This window comes from Hypanus sabinus, chromosome 8, assembly GCF_030144855.1.
Source record: "Hypanus sabinus isolate sHypSab1 chromosome 8, sHypSab1.hap1, whole genome shotgun sequence".
Taxonomy (NCBI): domain Eukaryota; kingdom Metazoa; phylum Chordata; class Chondrichthyes; order Myliobatiformes; family Dasyatidae; genus Hypanus; species Hypanus sabinus.
In genome coordinates, this window is record NC_082713.1 from 146,649,086 (window position 1) to 146,672,552 (window position 23,467).

At 41.1% G+C, this 23,467-nt stretch overlaps 1 protein-coding gene across 1 annotated transcript in view; it reads left to right on the plus strand.

The window, feature by feature from the left end:
- Nucleotides 1-23,467, plus strand: part of slc13a4 (solute carrier family 13 member 4) — an 83,437-nt gene that overhangs the window by 8,493 nt on the left and 51,477 nt on the right. Inside the window, exon 2 of the mRNA XM_059978190.1 lies at nucleotides 7,393-7,524. Coding sequence (XP_059834173.1) covers nucleotides 7,393-7,524 — 132 coding nt within the window. The remainder of the gene's footprint in view (nucleotides 1-7,392; nucleotides 7,525-23,467) is intronic.

Below are 23,467 nucleotides of genomic sequence, written 5' to 3' on the forward strand. Positions count from 1 at the left end.
GATATGAATTGTAATAGGTTTCAGCCTAGAAATTGAAATTTGCTTCAGTTTGGTGCAGTAAATGGGTGCTGTATTAGTGTTCTTGCCAAATGTCTTGATATACATTTAAAAAAAACAAAATTGGGCAATGAGCAAAAAAGCTCACTCCCCTGACTCATGTATGTAACATTTATGTATGTAAGACTCTGGAGAGTACGTTCTGTAGTCTAAATGGAAAAGCTTTTACAGACGTGAAGCACACCCAAGGGAGAGACAGGAAGGGAAAACATAGTGCAGGTTGGAATTCTATCAGAAAGCTTGAATGCACAAAGCTATCTCCGGAACATCAATATCAATGGGAGGAGGGTATGCTTCATTTGAACAAGTCCTTGGCAAGCTCCCTCTGGAGTGTTCAGCACTGCTGTGCAGGAATATTATCGGCTTTAAAGGCAGATGCCCTGTAGTTTTACCAATATGCTGTGGATCTTAGGGGGTCATTTCTGAGGAGAGGTTGCATGCACTTGGTTTATATTCCCTTGAGATTAGAATGTTGAAAGGCAATTTCACTGAGGACTTCAAAATGATTTCGTAGTTGGGATAGAATTTCTACCAGTGGAAGAAATACAAAATAAAATAACTTAAAATTAATTTTGCATAATTTAAGTGAAATTATGGAAAGTTTTTAACCTAAAGGGTAACAGAAATGTGGAATATGCTTACCATAAAGATGATCTTATATTTCCTTAGGAAACAGAAGGGGTTCATAAAACTCCTTGAATCTTTGGTAGTTCTCAATGCGATCACATCACCACCATTTTACTAACTCTCAAGTGCCTGCCATCTCTCACCTAATTCATTTATCACCCACCTGCACAAGGAAATTAATGGGGCAATTAACATACCAACTTGCATTTCTTTTGGAATTTGTAAGGACCCAGGGCAAACCCACCCAGACAGTACCCAAAGTAGGAGTAAATCCTGGCTAGTGGAGGGTTTTGGATGTTGGATTATTTGAGATATTCAAGAATGAGGATGATCACCTTTTTATGATGTGTATCAAGGCACAAGGCACAATATGGTAGTTGATTCAAATGCAGATCAGTTGTAGTCTAATTAAATAGTTGCATAGACTGAAGGGGTTCCATATACATGAACACCTAAGAGAATAGGTGCAGCAGTAGGCTTTCAGACCCCAAGCCTACCCCAGTATTCAATATCATTGTGGCTGATAACGCTCCTCAGTCGAGTTCAACATAGCCCTCAGAGACCTGTACCTTTCCCTGTTCACATGTGAAATTATTCCAAAGGCAGAATTCATATAGAAATCTTTAACATGATGTAAATATGAGCCATCAAAGGGGATCTGAAAAGCTGGTTGTTTTGATTGCTTCCCAGATCAATATTTTGCTGGTTGTGAGAGGCTGTAGGGAACAAAGTGTTGGCGCATGGCCCAGTGGTTAAGGCGTTCGTCTAGTGATCTGAAGGTTGCCAGTTGGCTGAGGCTGCGTTTGTGTCCTTGAGCAAGGTACTTAACCACACATTGTTTTGCGATGACACCGGTGCCAAGCTGTATGGGTCCTAATGCCCTTCCCTTGGACAACATCGGTGGTGTGGAGAGGGGAGACTTTCAGCTTGGGCAACTTTGCCCAGGCTTGCGCCCTGGAAACTTTCCAAGGTACAAATCCATCGTCCATCACGACTAACGGAGGCCTACACACACACACATACAGGGAACAAAATGCTAATGTGGAAAACAGCAATTGGGCCCAACGTGGCAATGAAGAGTTAAAAGATAATGAAGCTGGGCTGGTGAAAGGCAAAGTTCAATTAGCAGAGAGGTTAGCAAACAGGACAATGGTAAAATTGGAGAAGGAGCCAGAGGTTCAAACTTCTGAGATTTACATTTCAATCTGATATCAGCACATTCCTCTTGATTTAAGATTGTAGAGACAGCAGACTTCTGTTTAGAGGTAAAAATTCTGGATCCCACAGCAAATTTTAATGGGGACATGAGAGTCCATCTTGATGGATGAACTTAGACAAGAAAATGGTTTTCATTTCTGTAATATGACAACAGGAAGGAAAACTTGAGATTAGTCAGATATTTTTGATCATTTGCATAATTTGCCAATTCATGATGGACATAATTTACAGCTCATCCATAATTGTTGCAGAGTAACACAGCTGGGAAAGAGAACTTCAGCCCTCCAGCCCTGCTGACCACCAAGTTCCCAAATGCATTATTTCGACACTAATCCATTTTCAATTTCTACTTCTTTCTATTTTTTTTCTCTCTCTCCACATTCTCATTCATTGTCCCCTGATTCTACCTCTCACCTATACACCAGGGACAATTTACAATATCTAATTAACCTCCCAGGCTGCAGGTCCTTGTGACCTGAGAAGAAGCTGGAGCATCTGGGGAAACCTGTGTGGTTACACAGATAACACGCAAACTCCCAAGCAGTCCGCACTGGAGGTTAGGATCAAACCGGGCTTAGCCAGTACCTCAACTAGCTGTGCCACTGCAGTCTATGAGAAAGAAGAAGAGCTTTTGTTTTTCAATAGCTGCTGGTCATGCTGAAGTTATTTCAAAAGTATTGTCGGGAATGAAGCTGTAGATCTTAGCCAGTGCCAATGAAGAATAACAACACATTTCCAAGAATAGATGGGATGTGGCCTGTAAGAAAACTTGGGAATTTTTCCCTTATTCCTACTATCCTTGTCCATTCAGTTGGCTTGAGAAATGCTGTAGAGTAATTTTGGGGAGTTGGAGATTATACACAATGTGCAGATACTGCAGGGAGTGAATGCTAAATGAGGTGAATTCAAGCAAGCAGCTTTGTGATGGGTCGTTTGATATATATAATTATATATATATTTTTTGCCCAAGCAGATGGGTGATATTCCATTACATTTTTGTCTTGAAGATGTTAGAAAGGCTCCAGGAAATGAAGTGGTGTCACTTGATTGCAGGAAACACAATGTCACTCAACCAACATCACCAAAACAGCTGAACCAATTATTTAGCTCACTGATGCTTGAAGGATCTTGCTTAGGGCAAATCAAATTAATACTTGCATTTCCAACTAAGCAAGTATGTGTGCTCTGTTTTTTGAAAAAAAGAAATTGGTTGTAAAGTGCTTCAAGATGTTCTGTAACCGTAAGAGACAATGAAATTTCCCTCCTTGCTTTTGAATAAACTATTCTCCAAATTAATAAAATGGAGAATGGATGTTGTATCCTAGAACAAAATTATGATATTTTGGAGATACTTTGTCATTAATTATTCATTATTTTTGTAACTGTGGAGATGTTGCGTGAGTAAGAAAAATGAAGTCATTCTATTTCACTCTAGTTTTTCAAGCAGCTAATCTCACTTCCTGAGGTTTGTACTCTCATCCCTTGGCTATGCAGCTAAAGATTCTCTTATCTCTTTACTAGTGTGGAATGCAATTAGTGATCCATTCATGCTTTGCCCAGAGCTTTCAATCTGTCCTCCTATCTGCCTACGGGCAGAGGTTAAAGAGCAAGATTTAAGAGATTAGGACAATAGAGCTGGCCAGGGGAGGCAGAGGTAGTGGCTATGGTAATGCTTTGAGTTGGACTGAATCGTGTTCAAGGACTTGTCTGAGGATCTGAATGAATACACCACAGTTGTCACAGACTTTATAAAGACAGTTAGAGACGAATGTGACCCCACAAAATTATTCAGGGTCTTCTTCATCCAGAAGCCCTGGATGAACCTAAAGATCTGCAGTCTGCTGAGGCTCAGATCATTGGCATTTCAGTCCATCAACCAAGTTAATACAAGAGGTGCAGATACAACCTCTGGAATGCCAAGTCACATGTGAAGTGGCAATTCTGGACCAAGCTTGAATCACTGAGGGCTGCTTTACAGCTGTGGCAGGGCTTAAATGCCATCACTTCCTACAACCATGAAACCAAAGTGAAAGGTGACTACAAGGTTTTACTCCCAGATGAGCTCGATACTTTTAATGCGAGCTTTGGTCATCAAAGCATGAAGGTACCTTCACAAATGTTCACATGCCCCAACAACCTTGTGGTTTCGGTCTCTTTTGTGACATGAGAACATCCTTCAGGACAGTAAACCATGGAAAGCATCCAGCCCAAATGAAGTATCTCACTGAGTATTGAAACCCTGTGCTGATCAACTGGCTGGAGTGTTCACTGATATTTTTAACCTCTTGCTTCGGGAGTCTGAGGTATCCAACTGCTTCAATTATACCGGTGCCTAAGCAGAATGTGATAACCTGCCTCAATGACTATCACCCAGTAGCACTTGCATCCACTGTGATGAATTGCTTTGAGAGGTTGGTAATGAAATGTATCAGCTTACTCCAATATGCCTACTGCCACAACAGGTGTACAGCAGATACCAGTTCATTGGCTCTTCACTCAACCCTGGAATATCTGGACAGTGAAGATGAATACATCAGGATGCTCTTCATTGACCACAGCTCAGCACTCAATCGTATCAGCACCTCAAAACTAATCCATAAGCTTAAAGACCTTGGCCTTGATACCTCTTTGTGCAAATGGATCCTCTGTTTCCTCACTTGCACACCCCAGTCAGTGCAGTTTGACGACAACAGCTCCCCCCAATTGCCACTGGCACAGGAGCACCACAAGGCTGTGTGCTTAGCCCCTTGCTCTACTTGCTTTACACTTGTGACTGAGAGGCTAAGCACAGCTCCATTGCCATATTTAAGATTGTCAATAACACCACTGTTTCAAATATGATGACAGAGGGAGACTGAAAATCTCGTTGAGTGGTGTCATACGTCTCATTCAGTGTCATAACAGGAGGAGGTTCATGAGCCAGTCCTCATTGGGTGATCACAGATGGAGAAGGTCATCACCTTTAAATTCCTGGGTGTTATTTCAGAGGATCTGCCCTGGGCCCAGCGCATAAGTGACATTTCAAAGAAAGCATGGCGGTATCTCTACTCTTAGATGTTTCTGAAGGATCAACATGTCATCTAAAATTTTGACAAAATTCTGTGGATGTGTGGTGGAGTGTTTATTGACTGTCTATATGGCCTGATATGGAAGTACCATTGCCTCTAACAGAAGAACCTACAAAATGTAGTGGATACAGCCCAGTCCATCATGGGTAAAGCCCTCCCCACCACTGAGCACATCTACATGGAGTGCTGTCACAGAGATGCAGCACCCATCATCAAGGACCCCCACCATCTAGGTCATCTTCTCGCTGTTGTCATCAGGAGGGAGGCACAGAAAATACAGGACCTACACCAATAGGTTCAGGAACAGTTATTACACCTCAACTATCAGGCTCCTGAACTGGGGGTAACTTCACTCACCCCAACACTGAATTGTCCCCACAACCTATGGACTCATTTTCAAGAACTCTTCATCTCATGTTCTTGATATTTATTTATGGTTATCATTTTCTTTTTTTTTGTATTTACACAGTTGTCATTTGCATATTGGTTGTTCGTCTGTCTTTTTGTGTAGTCTTTCATTGATTCTATTGAGTTTCTTTGTACTTTCTGTGAATGCCTGCAAGAAAATGAATCTCATGGTTGTGTCTGCTTTCATATGTACTTTGATAATAAAATTACTTTGAACTGTTGACTACATGAACAGTTGTGGGATGGAGGGACCCATCACTATTATCAACATCATCATTATTGCAGTGTTGTATGACGTGGGCGATCATGGCCTTGAGCGTGATTGTTCTTGGCTAATTATGGCCTTGAAACATAAAATAGCTCTGTGAGGTTGGCATCTATCTATCCCCGTAACCCGCCCATGTAATAGTAGCCTAATCACAGGACAACCTCCAGTGAACAATGAACCTACTAAACAGTGATACTTTGGACTGTGGGAGGAAGTGAAGCACCTGGAGGGAACCCGGGCCGTCACGGGGAGAACGTACAAACTCCTTACAGACGGCGCTGGGTTTGAACTCTGAACTCCAGTGCCCCGAGCTGTCATAGTGTTGTGCTGACTGCTATGTTACCGCTGCACCCCTGCACCCCGAAGCTGCTTTAAACTGGAAAATGATTTGGTAGTTATGAATAACAATGCAGTAACTGTAGTTGTGTATTGTGCCGATGGGATAGTGCACAGTGCTGTGGTTGTGTCTTGTACTACCCAAATACATTACGCTGTTGCTGTGGGAATGGGTTGTATTGCCTGGACACAGGGTGCTGTTGCTATGGTAACATGCCTATGGTGTTTTCCAGCACTTGATTTTTTTTTGCCTTAATGCTGTATTTATTCATTGCATTATTCAGGAATTTTGTGGAGTTTCTGTTTTTTTTTTAAAAAACTTGGATTGTTGTTCCTTTCTGAGCCTGTGGTGCATCGGGCGGCAGCCTTGCTGTTGTATAAGCATTGTATTTTTGTTTACAAGTTGCTAACTCAACGCTCAACCCAGCAAGGATGAAAAGCATGCAAGGAGCCGGCCAGATTCGAACCCAGGACCACTCTCCTCAAAGTTCAGTGCGGATGCCACTTCACCGTCGGCTGGCTTTTTAACTTGGATGGCCAGGCCATAGTGTTCACCTGTTGTGATTGGCTATTGGACTGCTCAGTTAAGCGTGTGGTTGCTAAGGGGGTGTGCACTGCAGTTGCTGTGGATATTAGGCTGGGTTATCCAGGCACTGTAGTCTGATGATAAGGTTATGTTCTGGTTGCAATGATCACTCACTGTGATTGAAATTGGATTGCCCACACTCAGTGATCAATTGTGAATAAATTGGTTGGATGTTGTGGACTCGTGGCATGTACCTGTTGTGACTAACTGAAGGGTTGTCTGGGGGAAGAGTGGGACTTTGCTGTAGTGTTACATGGGACTGTGTGCAGTTTCTGTGGTGCTGTGCCAGGTTGTTGAGGCACAGTACAAGTGTTGGACTGCCTTGCAGTGGAGTACAGCCACTGTGATTATGCATTGCATCGCCCAGACACTTTGTGCCATTGCTCTTGCTAAACTTAGGGTTGCTATGGTTATTTGCTGGACTCCCTAAACAGAGCTTTTAGTAGCTGTTTGGTCACTCCACACAGTGAGCAACTGTTTTGGTTATAAGTTAGATTGCTGACACAGAAATCAGTTACATTTTACAGTATGGTATTTGGGATGAGTGCACGTGTTGTGATTATGTGCAAGATTCTCAGGGCCCAGTCTGCGCTTTTTCCATTTGTATATTTCATTCCCTGGGCACCATGTTGTTCCTGTGGTTTGGATTGTCTTGGCATTGTGCTGCTGCCTCTGCTGTAGTTAAATGTATGTCAAACAGTCATAATCTGCTTTGAAAATGCTCAAATTTTCACACTGCACCACTCACGCTCACACCAATATTCCAGCTGATACACTCACTGTCTCTGATTCAACTAAGTAAATGTTCTCTTTTTGTTTTCCAGCCAGAAGCACAGTGTGCGTATGTCCTTATAGTCACCGCTGTGTATTGGGTGTCCGAGGCAGTCCCACTTGGAGCAGCAGCAATGGTTCCTGCTTTCCTCTTTCCATTGTTTGGGGTGTTAAAGGCCAGTGAAGTAAGAAAATATTCATTCCATGTTTTATGCATTTATGTGTGTGCCTGTTTATACTGCTGTAGGAACAACTACTCATGGAAGGGGGGAAAAAGTGTTTTGTGGAATGATTTTTCTAACGATCATCTCAGAATAGCATCTGAGTTCTGTATTGTGCTTCCAACAATTACCATAAATATATTACCCATTTTTAAAAAATAATAAAACTATGCAGGACTATTTAAAGTCCTAAACTGTGATAATGGCTGGAACAAAAGAGACAACTATATGCGATAAGAGAAATGATCACTTTGCATTTGTTGTAGAATCAGAAACGTCATTGACTGAGAACCCAATGAACAAGATGCATGCAAAATTTTATGTGGTAGATTATACTTTCTAACAATGAAAACGAGGCCAGTCAGGGAATAATGCAGCATTGTGATGTGCACCAGACAGAATTATGTTGTTACTCTGTGAACTTTGACAGCAACATTTTCATTTGTATAACAAGGAGCGAGATGTGTCAGAGGGCATTATGGCAGGATATAACAAAGTTTTTCAGCTAAAAACATTTCAAAAATTGTTAAAAACAACACTGGTGCTGCATTAGAAATGGCCTCAGTGAATGGAACGAGATACAGTTCATCATCATTGTAGTATGCTGTTGGATATGCCAGCAATACAATCTAATTATGATGTTAATTGAAGTGTACCTTTTGGGGATGCAGTTGAGGTTAATTAACAAATGGTGTCTCTGCTATAAGTTTATATAAATTGTATGTTATAATGATAAGCACAAAGTATTTAAGAAAATATGACTAGGAGATTTAGAATATAGTGGGTGCTGGTACAAACCTACATTCACGCACAAGAAATGGAAAAGAGATGTAAAGGTTGCTGAGAGTTGTCCAGTAACAATGGTGCAAAAGTGATTGATGATTCTCCTAAAATTCTCCCTTCTGGTTGAAGGTAAGGCACAGTCACTGTATGTTATTTTTCAGCTTGTATTTTGCATGTTACAGAACATATTTTTGAATAGACATTGATGCATTAGTGATCTTGAAGAAGAATTATCATAGATGATTATGACTCAGTGCACCTGAAAAACAAAGGTAAAGTTATAAACCTAACTCCTTTCCAAGCAGTCAGCAGTTAAAATCATTACTTTCAGAAGGGAAGTGACACATGATCTTTTAAACGCTGATTTTTATGAATGGCAATGCTGGTAGGAATGGATATTTCCACAAAGGCAAGATTTCAGCAAGTGGCAACGGTGGATGGAATTAATAATATTCTACAGTGATAAGAACTCCAGAAGAAATTGATGTGTGCTCAGCTAAAGTTCAGATTAGGGATTGGGTGCAGTTTTATAGGGCTACAGACTGATCAAATTATTATTCCTGTTATTGGAAGGCACAGGACAAAAGCCCAAGCTGTAGAGTGGATTCTGGTTAATTGGGCTATCGGTCAATCGGGGGCAGCACTACGCCACTTAACTGGGGCAGGAGCATTTTGCTGAACAGTTTCTAACTATCATCAGTCATGTGCGCTTGTGTGGCCGTTAGGCGATAGAGCGAATAGTTATTAAATAGTCAGTTGCATTTGTCTGTGTTCAAATAGCAGTGATTTTTGTCACTGACGGTTGCCGACAAATACGCAGTAAAACAATTCTGAATTGTTTTGCTTGCTGTGGTTCCATGCATTCAGGCTTGGAGATGCCAGAAACAGCCAGGCATGAAAATGCAACAATTTCACTACTACAAGTTACAAATTACGAAGATTTGAAGGTATTGGCAATGTTATAATGAAATTGAAGTTCTGGAGAGCGCAATCATTTAAAGCATTGTATGAATGCAGTCCATTCTCTGCACCAGGTGTCTATACTGATTTTGTTTATTTACAATCAATCAAAAGAACGTGACGCAGATGAATTCCTCCCTCGATAAGTACTAGGAACTAATATCCAGTCTCATAGTACAGTAGTAGTGTTCTAATTTGTTCTGTATTTCATTTAAGTACATAATTTGTTACTCAGTTAAATAATAGTTTGTTATTTTTGTACCTTACCTTTTTAACTATTTACATGAAACTTTGGCTAATTGAGGCAACTGCTTATTATTTACCAAAATGTACTGGTCCTGACGTGCACTCATTAATAAGAATCCACTGTACTTGTTGTTGGGGAGCATTAAAAATTTAGTAGACTCTGTTTTGGAGATGGAACATATTATCTGTGGAACCAAATGACTGACTAACCAAAATCTCTCCCACTGCAAAAACAAATAACTTCACATTTTGAAGATGGTATCAAATAGGTTATGTTCCCTATCATGCATTCACCTCATATTGAACACCAAAGATAGTATTTTGTTCACTTAGAGCTTCCAATTCCACAACAAGAGTGCTTTCTGGGTAATCCATTTGTATTGATCTACAATACAGTCTTGCACCTTCCTTACTCAGAAATTCTAGTGCACCATAATGCACAAGGGTAAATTGTGATGGGAATGGCATGGACAAATGTCTAGAGGATTGCAAAATAACCTGGAAATGGTCATTATCAAGTTGCAGTTCAGACAAAGTTTATTTTAAAATGAACATTGAAAATGTTTTATTGTGCAATTGCATTCTGAAGTCACAATTGTCTACTCCATGATAGTGTGCAACTGATGGGATGTAGAATCTGATCTCTCTTTGTTTTTTTTTGTATTCATTTATAGAAATGCACAAGGTGACTTGGGTCTCCATAAGTTAGGGCCTCAAGTAGCTCAGCTTCCAATTTGACCAGTTTCAGAATACTAGCTTTGTCAACGTTCTCACAGTTTGCTCAATAGCTTCTGCTTTATCACCTGAAAGCTGCATCACTCGTGCCTACATCAGATCTGCTTCTCATACTGACCACAATCTCAACGTTACCTTGGATCTGTGTGGCAGAGTAACCAACACCAAAAAAGGGCTGACTGCAGTCCATCTGCCTTTGGTAAATGTGAGCTGGGAGAATGTGAACCTCTTGAACAAAAGTATTCAAAGTAAATTTATTATCAAAGTACATATGTCACCACATACAACCCTGAGATTCATTTCTTGTGGGCATATTAAATAAATTAGTAGAATAATAACCATAACCGAATTAATGAAAGCCCACCCAACTTGGGTGTTCAACTAGAGTGCAGATACAAAAGGAAATTAATAATAATAAATAAACAATACATACTCTTTGTTCTTTTCAAAGCTTGTGCCCTGAGGTCTGAATCTTGTTTGACAAGGTTTGCATCCCCTTCAGATAATTGGGCCTATTTTTACCTACTCCTGCCATCAACTGTAACTGTATCAGCTATTACACTTTCTTCAAGCCCAATGACCTAATCTTCTGGGATCGACGTGCCATTCAGATTTGTGTCTCGGGACTTTTGTTTTCTGACTGCTCCTTGGTCACTCTTGAGCAAGTGAACAGGAACATTTGAATTCATGACATGGAATTCTCCTTCTGTTTGTGGCACAATGCCTAATCTGGACTTGTCTTATTTATATCCTTTTGTTTTTTTAACCTTCTTTGCCGTACCAAATTTTCATGCTTCATGCATATCATTCTGCTGATGTCTCCTGCCTTGGCATCTCCTACCCTGGAATAACCTACAATAGTGTTTCTTGGTATCTTGTGGAACCATAAGCATTTCTGTCAGCTGGTTCACTTGCAATAACATTGTAGGATACCTCCAGGCAACATCTAGGATGGCTCAACATCTATGAGGGTGGAAAGAACAATATGATTGAAGGGTGGCAGATAATGCTCAGAACATCTGGATCTCAATCTACTACAACAGTCCAGATGTTGGAAACTCCTGCTCCTTTCGCTAGTATTTAATGTGGATGATCACTGTCCCTTTTCCTCTTACAATAAGAAATACTAATTTATAGAGCATTTTTCATACAAATGATGTAGTTCAAAGTGCTTTGCAAAGGGATAAACAGCTAATCTGAAAATAAAGGACAAAGATATGTGAGTTAAAGGCAAGGTTAAATAGGTTTTGAGCTGGTGTCTAAAGGTGTCAGCTGAGTCTGCACCCCTTGTGCTTTCGGGTATGGAGTCCTACAGTTTAGGAGCCGAGTTTAAAAAACAAAAATGCTGATCTGTCAACTATCTTTTGAGGGAACTTGTAAACATTTTAGGAGACTAGCAGGAGAAGCCCTGAGGCTCAAGCAGGATTTTAGAAAAGAGAGCAATTCTGTTATGTACTCCCATCCCACCATTTGGTGCTTTGAAAGCAGGTATGAGAACTTTTGAAATAAATTCTAAAAGATACAGGAAGCCAATTCAGAGTAGCTGGGACAGGAGTGATATGCTCCTTTATCCTGCTTTTGGTTAAAAGTCTAGCACCTGTGTTCTGAATAGGTTGAAGTTTGTCAATAGATTGCTTTGGAAAGCCAGTAAAAAGTACATAGCAGTAAGCAAGTCTATTCAATATAATGGTGATACAGTACTCAACAGTCTTTCCAATTTTAGTGATTTTGTTAAATTTTTAAAAAAATCAGCACCATGCAATATTGCACCCAGTAACTGGTAAACCTCTACACAACGCAAATGTTGCTGACTCCAGAAGCAGACAGCGTTATGCAATGGCACTCAGCTGTGTGGGTGGGCACACTATTTCAGTTTTGCTCCAGCATTCATTCCTCATCATAATCGGGGCTAATCTGAATCTGTTAGTTACTACTTCCAAAGCAGCCTGTTGTTCTATAATGAATTATTCTCACTTCTCACTCCAACCAATTTAAATTGGTTCATTCATTCCTGATATTTATGTTGCAAGGACAAATAAATAATTAGTTTTTTTTGTACAATAAGCAGCTTGTGGGTTCAGAATGTTAGGAGCGTGTGTCGAAGTTGTAGTGAATTTTGTCTTAGCAGGAGTGAGATACAGATTGTGACATATGGAAAATCCATTTCATTGAGAACAACGTTAAATTAGCTGTCTTTTAGAATCTGTCACAGAGTCTTCTGCGACCTGTACCACCTTCCTCCTACAAAATTATTATTGTAAAGAAAATAATTTCCTTTTTTGTTTAAATCATAAGAGTAATAATAGGCATCTGTTAGTCTCGTGAGACCATGGATTTGTGCCTTGGAAAGTTTCCAGGGTGCAGGCCTGGGCAGGGTTGTATGGGAGACCGGCAGTTGCCCATGTTTGCAAGCTTTCCCCTCTTCACGCCACTGATGTTGTCCAAGGGAAGGGCACTAGGACCCAAGCAGCTTGGCACCGGTGACGTCGCAGAGCAATGTGTGGTTAAGTGCCTTGCTCAAGGATACAACACGCTGCCTCAGCTGAGGCTCAAACCAGTGACCTTCAGATCACTAGACCGATGCCTTATCCACTAGGCCACGTGCCAACAACCTTTAAATCAAGGTACAATGATCCCAGAGATGAGACAGAATTACCATAAGCAGAATTGGGCAATTTGGCCCATCAAGTCTGCCCCAGTATCTCATCATACCTGATCCATTCTTCCTTTCAGCCCCAATCTTTTGCCTTTTCCCCATACCCTTTTATGCTCTAACCAATCAAGGATATACCAACCTTAAATATACATAAAGCCTTGGCTTTCAGAGTTGTCTGTGGTAAAGAATTCCACAGATTCACCACTCTCTGGCTAAAGAAATTCCTCCTCATCTCCATTCTAAAAGAACACCCCTCTATTCTGAGGCTGTGTCCTCTGGTTTTAGACTCTCCCACCATAGGAAACATCCTTTCTACAACCACTGTATCAAGGTCTTTCACCATTAGATTGGTTTCAAAAGGTCACCTTTATTTTTTCTGAATTCCAGTGAAAATAGGCCTAGAACCATCAAACACTCTTCATACAAAATGCTGTTCAAACGTGGGATAATTTTTGGGAATCTCTTTTGAATTCTCTCCAGCTTCAGCACATCCTTCCTAAGATGAGGGGCCCAAAATTGCTCACAGCACTTCAAGTGAGGTCTCACCAGTGCTTTATAAAGTTTCAACATTACATCATTGCTTTTATATTCTAGTTCTCCTGAAATGAATGCTAATGTTGCATTTGTCTTCCTTACCACAGACTCTACCTGCAAATTAAACTTTAGAGAATCCTGCACAAGGTCTCCTAAGTCCCTCTGCATCTTAGATTTGTATTTTTCACTCAATTTAGAGAATACTCAGCCCTTTCATTTCTTCTACAAAGTGCATGACCACACACTTCCTGACACTGTATTCCATCTACCACTTCTTTGCCCATTGTCCTCATCTGTCCAAGTCCTTCTGTATCCTTTCTACTTCCTCAACCACCTGCCCCTGTACCTATTTTCGTATCGTCTCCAAACTTTGCAACCAAGCCATCAGTTCCATCATCCAAATCATTGATAATAATGTAAAAAGAATTGGTCTTAACACAGACACCTGTGGAACACTGGTCACCGGCAGCCAGACAGAATAGGCTCCCTTTATACTCACTCTTTTCCTCCTGCCAGAATCTTTATCTATGCTAGAATCTTTCTGGTAATACCATGGGCTTGTAGCTTATTAAGCAGCATCATGTGTGACTCCTTGTCAAAGGCCTTCTGCAAATCCAAATACACAACATCAACTGATTCTCCATTGTCTTTCCTGCTTGTTATTTCTTCAAAGAATTCCAACAGATTTGTCAAGCAAGATTTTCCCTTCAGGAAACCATGATTACTATGGCCTATAGTATCTTATTATGTGCCTCCAAGTACCCCAAAACCACATCCTTAAAAATAGACTCCACCATCTTCCCAACTACTGAGGTCAAACTAACCAGCCTATAACTTCTTTTCTTCTGTCTTCTCCCTTCTTGAGGAGTGGAGCCACATTTGCAGTTTTCCAGTCTTCTGGAACCATTGCAGAATCTAGTGATTCTTGAAAGGTTTTTACTAATGCCTCCACACTCTCTTCAGTCACCTCTTTAGAACACTGGGATGAAAGGTCCAGACCTTTCAGTTTTCCAAGAACCTTCTCCACAGTAATGGTAACTTCACACATGTCATGACCCCTGATATGTGGAACTTCCACCATACTGCTGGTGTCTTCCACAAGGAAAATGCTTATTCAGTCCTTCCACCATTTCCTTGCCTCCAATTACTACCTCGGCAGCATAGTTTTCCAGCGGTCTGATATCCTGTCTTGTATCTCTTTTACACTTTTTGTATCTGAAGAAACTTCCGGTAACCTTTCTAATATTATTGGCTAGCTTACTTTCGTTTTTCCTCTTTAACTTCTTAAAGACTTTTTAATTGCCTTCTGTTGGTATTTGAAAGTTTCCCAACCCTCCAACTTCCCACTAATTTTTGCTCTATTATATACCCTTGCTTTGACTTCTCTTGTTGGCCACAGTTGTGCCATCTTGCCTTTTTAAAATACTACTTCCACTTTGGGGTGTATGAATCCTGTGCCTTCCAAATTGCTTCTGGAAATTCCTGCCATTGCTGCTTTGCCAGTGTTATTTTCCAATCAGTTTTGGCTGTCTTCCCTCTCATGCCCCTGCAACTTCCTTTACTCCACTATAATACTGGGGCATCTGACTTTAGCTTCTCCTTCTCAAATTTTGGGGTGAATTCAATCATATTATGATCATTTTCACTCTAAGGGTTCTTTTACCTTAAGCTCTCTCATCAATTTTGGTCCATTGCACAACACCCAATCCAGAATAGCTGATCCTCTAGTGGGCTCAACCACGAGCTGCTCTAAAAAGCTATCTCATGGACACTCTAGAAATTCCCCCTCTCAGGATCCAGAACCAACTTGGATATTCCCGATCTATCTGCATATTGAAATGCCCCATGGATATTGTAACATTGCCCTTTTATATCTATATGTAATTTGTAGACCACATCCTTACTGCTATCTGTGGGTCTGTATATAATACCCATCAGTGTATTTTTACCCTTGCAGTTCCTTAGCTGTATCCACCTATAATTCAACACCTTCTGACCCTATGTCACCTCTTCATCATGATTTGATTTCATTTTTTACCATCAGAGTAATGCCACCCCCTCTGCTTTCCTGTCTGTTCTTACAACAGAATGTGTATCCATGGACATTAAGCTCCCAGCTACAATTCTTCAGCCATGATTCAGTGATGCCTACAATATCATAATGCCAATCTGTAACTGTGCTACAAGTTCATTTGCCTTATTTTGTATGCTGTGCACATTCAAATATAACACCTTCAATCCTGTATTCACCCTTTTCGATTTTTGTCCAGCTTTTCACATGGCAACACATCCTGTTGACAGCAAATTTGCCCTATCATTGGCCTCTCCTTACTAGGAGTCTCACTCATGTGGCCCCTGTTTATAAATGAACTAACTCAGCACTATCATTCCTGTTCCCAGGCCCATGCCAGATTAGTTTAAACCCACCTGAACAACTCTAGCCAAATTGTCCACAAGGATAGTGAACACCCTCGTGTTCAGGTATAACCCATACCTTTTGTGCAGGTCATACCTTCCTCAGAAGAGATGCCAGTGATACATAAATCTGAACCCCTGCCCCCTACACCAGTTCCTCAGCCACACATTTCACCTGCCAAATCACCCTCACTGGCACGTGGCACAGGCAGCGATCCAGAGATTACTTCCCTGAAGGTCCTGTTTCTTAGCTTTCTACCTAGCTCTCCAAAATCTCTCTTAAGGACCTCCTCAACCTCGTCTACCCATGTCATTGGTGCAAAGATGGGCCAAGACTTGTGGCTGCTGTTTTAAGGAGTGCCTGTTTTCATTGTGTAACGCTCTGAGTATTTTGAAGTGCTAACCTAAGATGTTTCAAATTCATTGCTTCTGTTCAGATGACTTCTGTAATGGCAATAATGATTCACTATTTTGCACAACATGTAGGATCCCCATTGGGTTGCATGGCTCTGCAGAGGCTCATTTTAATCTAGTGTACAGTGTTCAGAGTGTAGTTATTATGGCTGGTGGACTTTGAGTGAGAACTATGATGTAAGATTATATTTAAACAATTAAATCAATATCTTGACTTTTGAAGACAGATGATGTATTGCAGCTGATTAATGCGGGAGCTGGTGCTAAGTTTTGTGATTCAGAGCAACTGTAACTGCAGTGTGTATATGATGAACTGGCTTCTGATGATAGCTGAGAAGGGTTGGATAATATTGCTAATACTTAAATTTTGTGAAAACTGGGAACCAATTATTTGTTGTACTTTAAGGCATATAACCAAATAGCATGGTTAACTAACTAATTTGAATATAGTATTAGATCAAGGGTAAAGACTTCTGCCAAAATGATCAGCTGTCTTGTGGATTGGAAACATTTCAAAATTCATCAGAAGAGGAAAGGAAAGCTGATAAAAAGATAGTCAAGCAGAATATGAGTAATTCTGAAAGAGACTCAAAACATGCATTGTAAAGGACTGTGGCTGTGCCTATAAAAACATAAAAAAGAAAATGATTAGCATGTGTTGCTAAGGGCTCTTACAGACTAAGAGAGGAGAAATAGTCATTTGGAATGGGAATTGGCAAAGAAATTCCAGTGTTTTGTGTCTGTTTTTGCAGACAAGTCACAGAAAATCTCTTAGAGTATTAGAGATTAATGGGTCTGGAGTGAATGAGGAGCTGAGAAAGATTGGCATTAGAATAGACAAAGGAGACACTTAAAGGACTGGAAGGTGGTAATTCCCCAGGATCAGAAGAACTATGTTGTAAGGTTTTGAAGAGGTGAAATTGAAGGAGCCAATTTTGGAATGTGGCGATCACTTGCCTTGTTAGAAAAATCAAAATAGTGAGAGATAGAGAAACATTAATGTTCAGAGGGACCTCTGTGCCCTTGTACATAAATCAGGCGCAGCAAGGAGTTCAAATGGCAAATTGTCGTGTATTTAGTGTTTCAGTAATATATTGTTTGATTAAGCATTTGTTTGCATAATTCAATGTGTTCTGTGTAAGAAGCACAGTAGGTGAAAGGTGTACCTCGTTATACACTACAATGTACATGAGCACGTCACTAAAAGAAAAAAAACTAATCAGCTGAGTATTCCAGGCTCCTGTCTTTGTCTTTCAATTAATTTTTCAGTTGCGAAGCATAACAGTGATGACGAGGAAGTTTTAAAATGAACCTGAGCCAAACTATTGCCGACAAAACTTGCAGAAAATGCAACATGGTAGGACACATACCAAGAGCATCTTGAGCAGACAAAAATATAAGGTCTGCACAGGGGAGAGAAAAAGATGAAAAAACAAAAATCAGGTTGTAGCTTCAAAAAGAGAATTAATCTGCATGCTCTTGATAAATTCGATAATGATGAGTATGACATAGAACTTCAGATTTATAAGGTGAAAACTAACAATACACAAGCAATATGGCTTAAACCAGAAGTGAACAGCAAGTTAATTAAAATGGAACTGGACACCAGCTTGGCTGTTTCAGTCATTCCATAAAATGAGCTTGAATGATATTTCAAAGATACTGAACTAAAGCCTGGAGTACAACTAAGAGCTTGTAATGGAGAAAAGATAACTCCTGTGGGAATTATATGCACAACAGTGAAATACAACAATCAACAAGCCCCAGCGAGCTTGTATGTGGTAAAAACAGGAATGCTAACATTGTGGGGCTGTAATTTGTTGGGACAATTGAAGATCCACCCACCATTTGCAGGCCACATCCCTTGCAATAGGGTCAACCAGAAGTGAATTAAGGAAGGTACTGGATGATGTTACAGATGTGGTCAAGGATGGCATTGAAAAACTCAAACATGTCAAGGGTAAAATAATGTTAAATGAAAAGGCCACTCCCAAGTTTTATAACACCCATTTGGTTCCTTATACCATCCATGATGAAGTAGCCAGTGAGCTGATTGCATGGAGACCAGAATTCTTTCCAAGGTTGAGTGGAGCCCCTGGTAATGCCAGTGGTCCCAGTAGCTGAGAAGGATGGGCCTGTCAGGATCTGTGATCACCACCAACCCACAACTGAAATTAGATCAATACTCTCTGTGCAGGATAGAGGATATTTTGCAAACCCTTCTGGAGGTAAACATTTCAGCAAAGTAGACGTAGCTCAGGCCTACACATAGAGATAGAAGAAGTGTGTTTCTTGCCTCAAGCATGCACACAAAGGGTTTTATGATGATAATAGGTTTATTTTTGGAGTAGCACTTGCACTGGCACTCTGCCAGAAAGCTGTGGACTAGGGGCTGCAAGGCTGCCCAGGCACCCAGGATGACAACATTGTTACTGGTAAGAATGACAAGGAACATCTCCAAAATCTCAAGACCATGTTAAAAAGATAACAAGATTATAGGCTCAAAGCACAAAGCAACAAGTTGTAAATTCTTTAAACCAAGCATCAATTACTGTGGTCACTCTATTGATGCCCAAGGATTACACAAGTGTGCTGAGAAAATTCAAGCAGTGGTGGATGTCCCAGGGCCAAAGGACTTGTCACAGTTGTGTTCCTTCTTGGAATTTGTCAATTACTATAACAGTTGGCAAACGTGGCTTCTGTGCGCCACCGTTTGAACTCATTACTACAGATTGGGAAGAAAAGGCAATGGACAAAGCAGTGTGAGGTGGCTTTCCAAAAGACAGGAGATGGTGACATCAGACAACGTACTCAAACATTATAATCCACTTTGTCCAGTGACGGTTGCCTGTAATGCCTCACCGTATGGTCTAGGTGCTGTCATGTCACATGTTATGAGTGATGGATGTGAATGGTCCATAGCTTTTGCATCACGTTCCCTTCCTGCTGCAGAGTAAAAATATATACAGATTAACAGGGAAGCCTTGAGTCTGGTTTGGGGTGTGACACTTACAAACCAGTACATGTATGGGAGAGACTTTCCCCTCATTACTGGTAATCAACCACTGGTGTCCATTTTCAATCCCTACAAGGGTGTTCCATTATCAGTAACAGCATGAATGCAGAGATGTGCCCTGTACCTTGGAATTGCAAGATGAAATTCAAGAGGACAACTGAGGCAGTGCCCTGTTTATCCTTGGAAAAGGAAATAGTTGGAAAAATTTACAAAAGCGGACATTTACTCTTGATGAATTCTCTCCAATGCAAAGTAGCAGTCACCCTATATGTAGAGATGATCCAAAGGGAAAGCAGCGAAGACTCCACATTCTCTCAGGTCCACATGGCTACCCAAAATGGCTGGAGTTTGCAGCACAAATTCCAATTTCACCATTTTTTTTTACCAGTGCTGGGATGAACACTCTTTACAGGGGTTGCCTTATGTGGGGATTGAGAATTGTAACGTCCAAGCTGAGAGCCAAAGTGTTAAGAGTAGCTACTCTACATGCTAATGATCTAGGCATGGTGAAAATGGAAGTGCTGGCTTGAAGCTTTGTCTGCTGGCCTGGGATAGGTCAGCAGAGCAAGCAGTCTGCCATGAACTCTTCGGGATGTCAACACATTCAGAAGATGTCAGGAGCAGTGCCTATCCATCCCTGGGAATAGACCACACTGCTCTGGCAGATGATACATGTAGATTTTGAAGGCTCAAATTTCTTGGTGGTAGTGGATGCAGCTACAAAGTGGCTGGACGTGTTCCCAGTCACATCAACTATAGCTTCACACGCTGTTGATATGTTAAGAAGCCTGGATATTCCAGAACACTTAGTTAGTGACAATGGACCACAATTTGTTATGGAGTAATTTCAGTCATTCCTGAAAATGAATGGACTAAGACCTATTACATCTAAGGATGGTATTGTGAGCAATATCAGTAGAACAATCTACACTAGCACTGAATCAGAAGCTCACCAAGTTCCTCCTTTCCTATCACAACGCAGCACATTCCACAACCAACTCACCAGGTATGCTGTTCCTGGGTAGTCCTTTGTGCTCATGCTTGGATCTCCTCAAAACCTACCTCAGAAGGAGCATGCAGGACAAACAGCTGAGACAAGTTGAGGACTCCTCAAACAAGGAAGTTCGATGTTTCACTCCCGAGTAAGTAGTCCTGGTGAGGAGCTACAGAGCTGATCAAAAGTGGGTGCTTGGAAAGATTAAGAACAGAACTGGACCATTCTCCTATACAATGAAGCTTGTGTCCTCTCCAGATGATATCAGACCCATCAGCCTGTTCAGGAGAGCAGAGTTCATTGTTAGAGACGAAAGGTGTCCAGGGTTGTCAGAACTACTTCCTACAGTCCCAAAATCAACTCCTGCATCCAGCGTGGAGGGGGCTCCAGAGTCAGAGATTGTTTCATAGCCACAAGTCCCATCTGATGTTACCCCACAAGAGCAAGGAATCCTCCACCACAATTGAATCTTTAGCCCTGAATAGGACAATTTATATTTTACAGTGCTCTGGATGTCCATATAGTAGTTATATAGTGTACTGGGTGTGTGTTGAGATGTATTCTATATTTATCTGGAGTTTATAGCTAAGCAGAGAACATAGTCTGTTTGCTATTTCAATAACATTGTAAATATATTGTTTGATAAAGCATTCTTTGATTATATAATTCAGTGCTATGTAAGAAGTACATGAATGGCATACGTCATTATGTCACCATGTCATATGTGAGTGACTCATTAAAAGAAGAATTAAGTACTTAAGTATCCCTGGCTCATGTTTTTCTCTCAGTTAATTTCTAGAGTTATGAAACATAACACAAATGTAATTTAGGGCTTTGTTATAAGTGGATTTGAACACAAGAGTAAATTGAGTGATTACACTGGTTCCTGATAAACTGTATACAGGCCAGGTCTTGCTCTACCTAAGGAAGGACATTGAATGGTAGAGGAGCAGCAAAGAAGCAAATGGCCTACTCCTGCATCTGTTTCTTGGTCACTCTAGAGGCCTGGGTAGTTAAAAAATGGCAAATGCATTGGTTAAATATAAAGAATAAATGAGCATTTAGTTCTGATGTATTATAGAACTACACCAATAATACGATAGAGTGCTACTTCTTGTGAAACCAAGAAGAGCCAAATGAACAATGTTAATGGATAAGTTCACACAAATCATTCTGTAGAGTAGTCCACAGCTTCTGCCCCTTTACCCAACTTCAATATTTACATATAATTCCTATCCACTTAATTCCAATCTATTTCCACCCCAAAGCATTACACTTCCACAATGATCTAATCGTTCTGTTTAACTGATAGCCACTTGTCTCCTCCCTTCCTTACATCTTCCTCTTTCTCCTCTCTATCCAATGCCCACTTGCTCTGCAGCATGCCCCTTTTCTGATTGTATATTGTAACACCTCCTGGCATTTAGTGCCATTCAGTCAGATACTTTGCTCCTTGTGCCCAGTCTAACCCAGCTTGCACCAAGCACTCTGCTCATCTCCTACACTTACTATCTTCCTCTCGCCTTGCATTCTAGACTCCCATCTTCCACAAGTTCTTCACACCCCTTCCCCCCCGGTATCTATTTGCCACTACCAGTTCTCACTTGCCAATCCATTGGACAAGCCTTGCAGGACCCCTTCAGCTTGCACTCTGATCCATCACAGGAAGAGCCCCATGTACCTGAGAGAGCCACAGTTCTTACCTCCAATACATAAAGGCAACAACTGTAGTCATTAGTGCTGAGAATTACAAGAAAAGGAAGGGAGATGCCTGTGCAGTACATTTGCTAAGCTCTGAAGGGGGCACTTTGGGACTTTTATTGTGTTGAATTGTGACACTAAAACTCTGTCAGAGTGAAATGTTGACTAATAGTATTTGTATGACCACTCTAAAGCTCCCCCAACCTTGGAGACATTCTCCCTTTATCAGAGTCATCAGGATTTAGGAAGTGAGAAAATTAGACTTTAATCGCAGCTGAATCTACCTGTGCCCTCTGATGTATAGGCCAGCCCTGCCTAGTAATGTGCCTTTTTCCTGCTCCAGTTTCTTTGACTTTTTTCGTATTTGTTCCAATTTGCTGCCTGAAATGGGGAAGAGGCAATCAGCAGCATCAGCAGGAGGGCAAGATGATGACTTGACTGAGTAATTTCCAGTCTGTTTTCTTAAGCTACCAGACTGGTATTTTGTTTCTTAGAGTGTCAAATGCCTGGCAGCAAGAAGTATAATCTACATTTTAATTTGCAGTTGAATTCATAGAAATGCTAATTGGGGGTTTGCTGTTTTGTATTTGATCACTGAGTAGTGTACTTCCTTGCACAAAAACCAACCATCAGACCAGGCATCTCTCCACATGTATTACTCCAAGATTTTATCCTAGACTGCAACTACAAGTTTCCCGTAGCACTGGCATTCTATGCCCAAGTCTTTGCTTCAGCAATACCTCGAATTCAGAGGGCGATTGTAGCTTGTGAATGTTCGGCCAATGAATATTTTGTTTCTGAGCCTTTGCTAAGAAATTCAATGGTTCCTGGTGCCCAAGGTATTGTGCTCTACTGAACAGCAATACACTTTGTAAAGCAGTTCCCTTTATGTACTCTGGAGGTTAAGGTCTGAGACCTACTCTGGAGGTGAGGGGAGGGTGTGGTTGGTTACTGGGGAAATGCCTCCGGGAAGTTGGAGGCAAGTTAAAGATTGGACTATGAAATAAAAAGGCCAGGTCAAGGATTGGTTCAATGGCTGGTGAAAATGCCAACCACAAGGCATTGATGGGGAGTGGGATAGCAGTAACTGGTGGGTGAGTTGTGATATCTGGGTCAGAGAGTCCAAGTCAGGACTTGGTGGAGTGGACTGATGCAATGAGGCCTGGGTACTCGTGGCTGGGGGTTCACTTGTCACTCAGGGATGGGTGGAGGAGGTCACACTGGCTGGATCTATGAGATACAAAGCAATACCTCTGTTGGGAGTCTGAAATAAAGTAGAATGCAGGGGAAGCCCAATGGGTCAGGGGGTGGCTTTTATATATAACAGGGTGTGGTCCAGGGCATCCATGCACTGTCTCAAACTGTGTACCAAGAAAGGACACCTACTTCTCTGCAGCCACGAGCCTGCCTTTTCCAGGTTGCTCATTCCTCCAGATTACACAGGTATCCATTC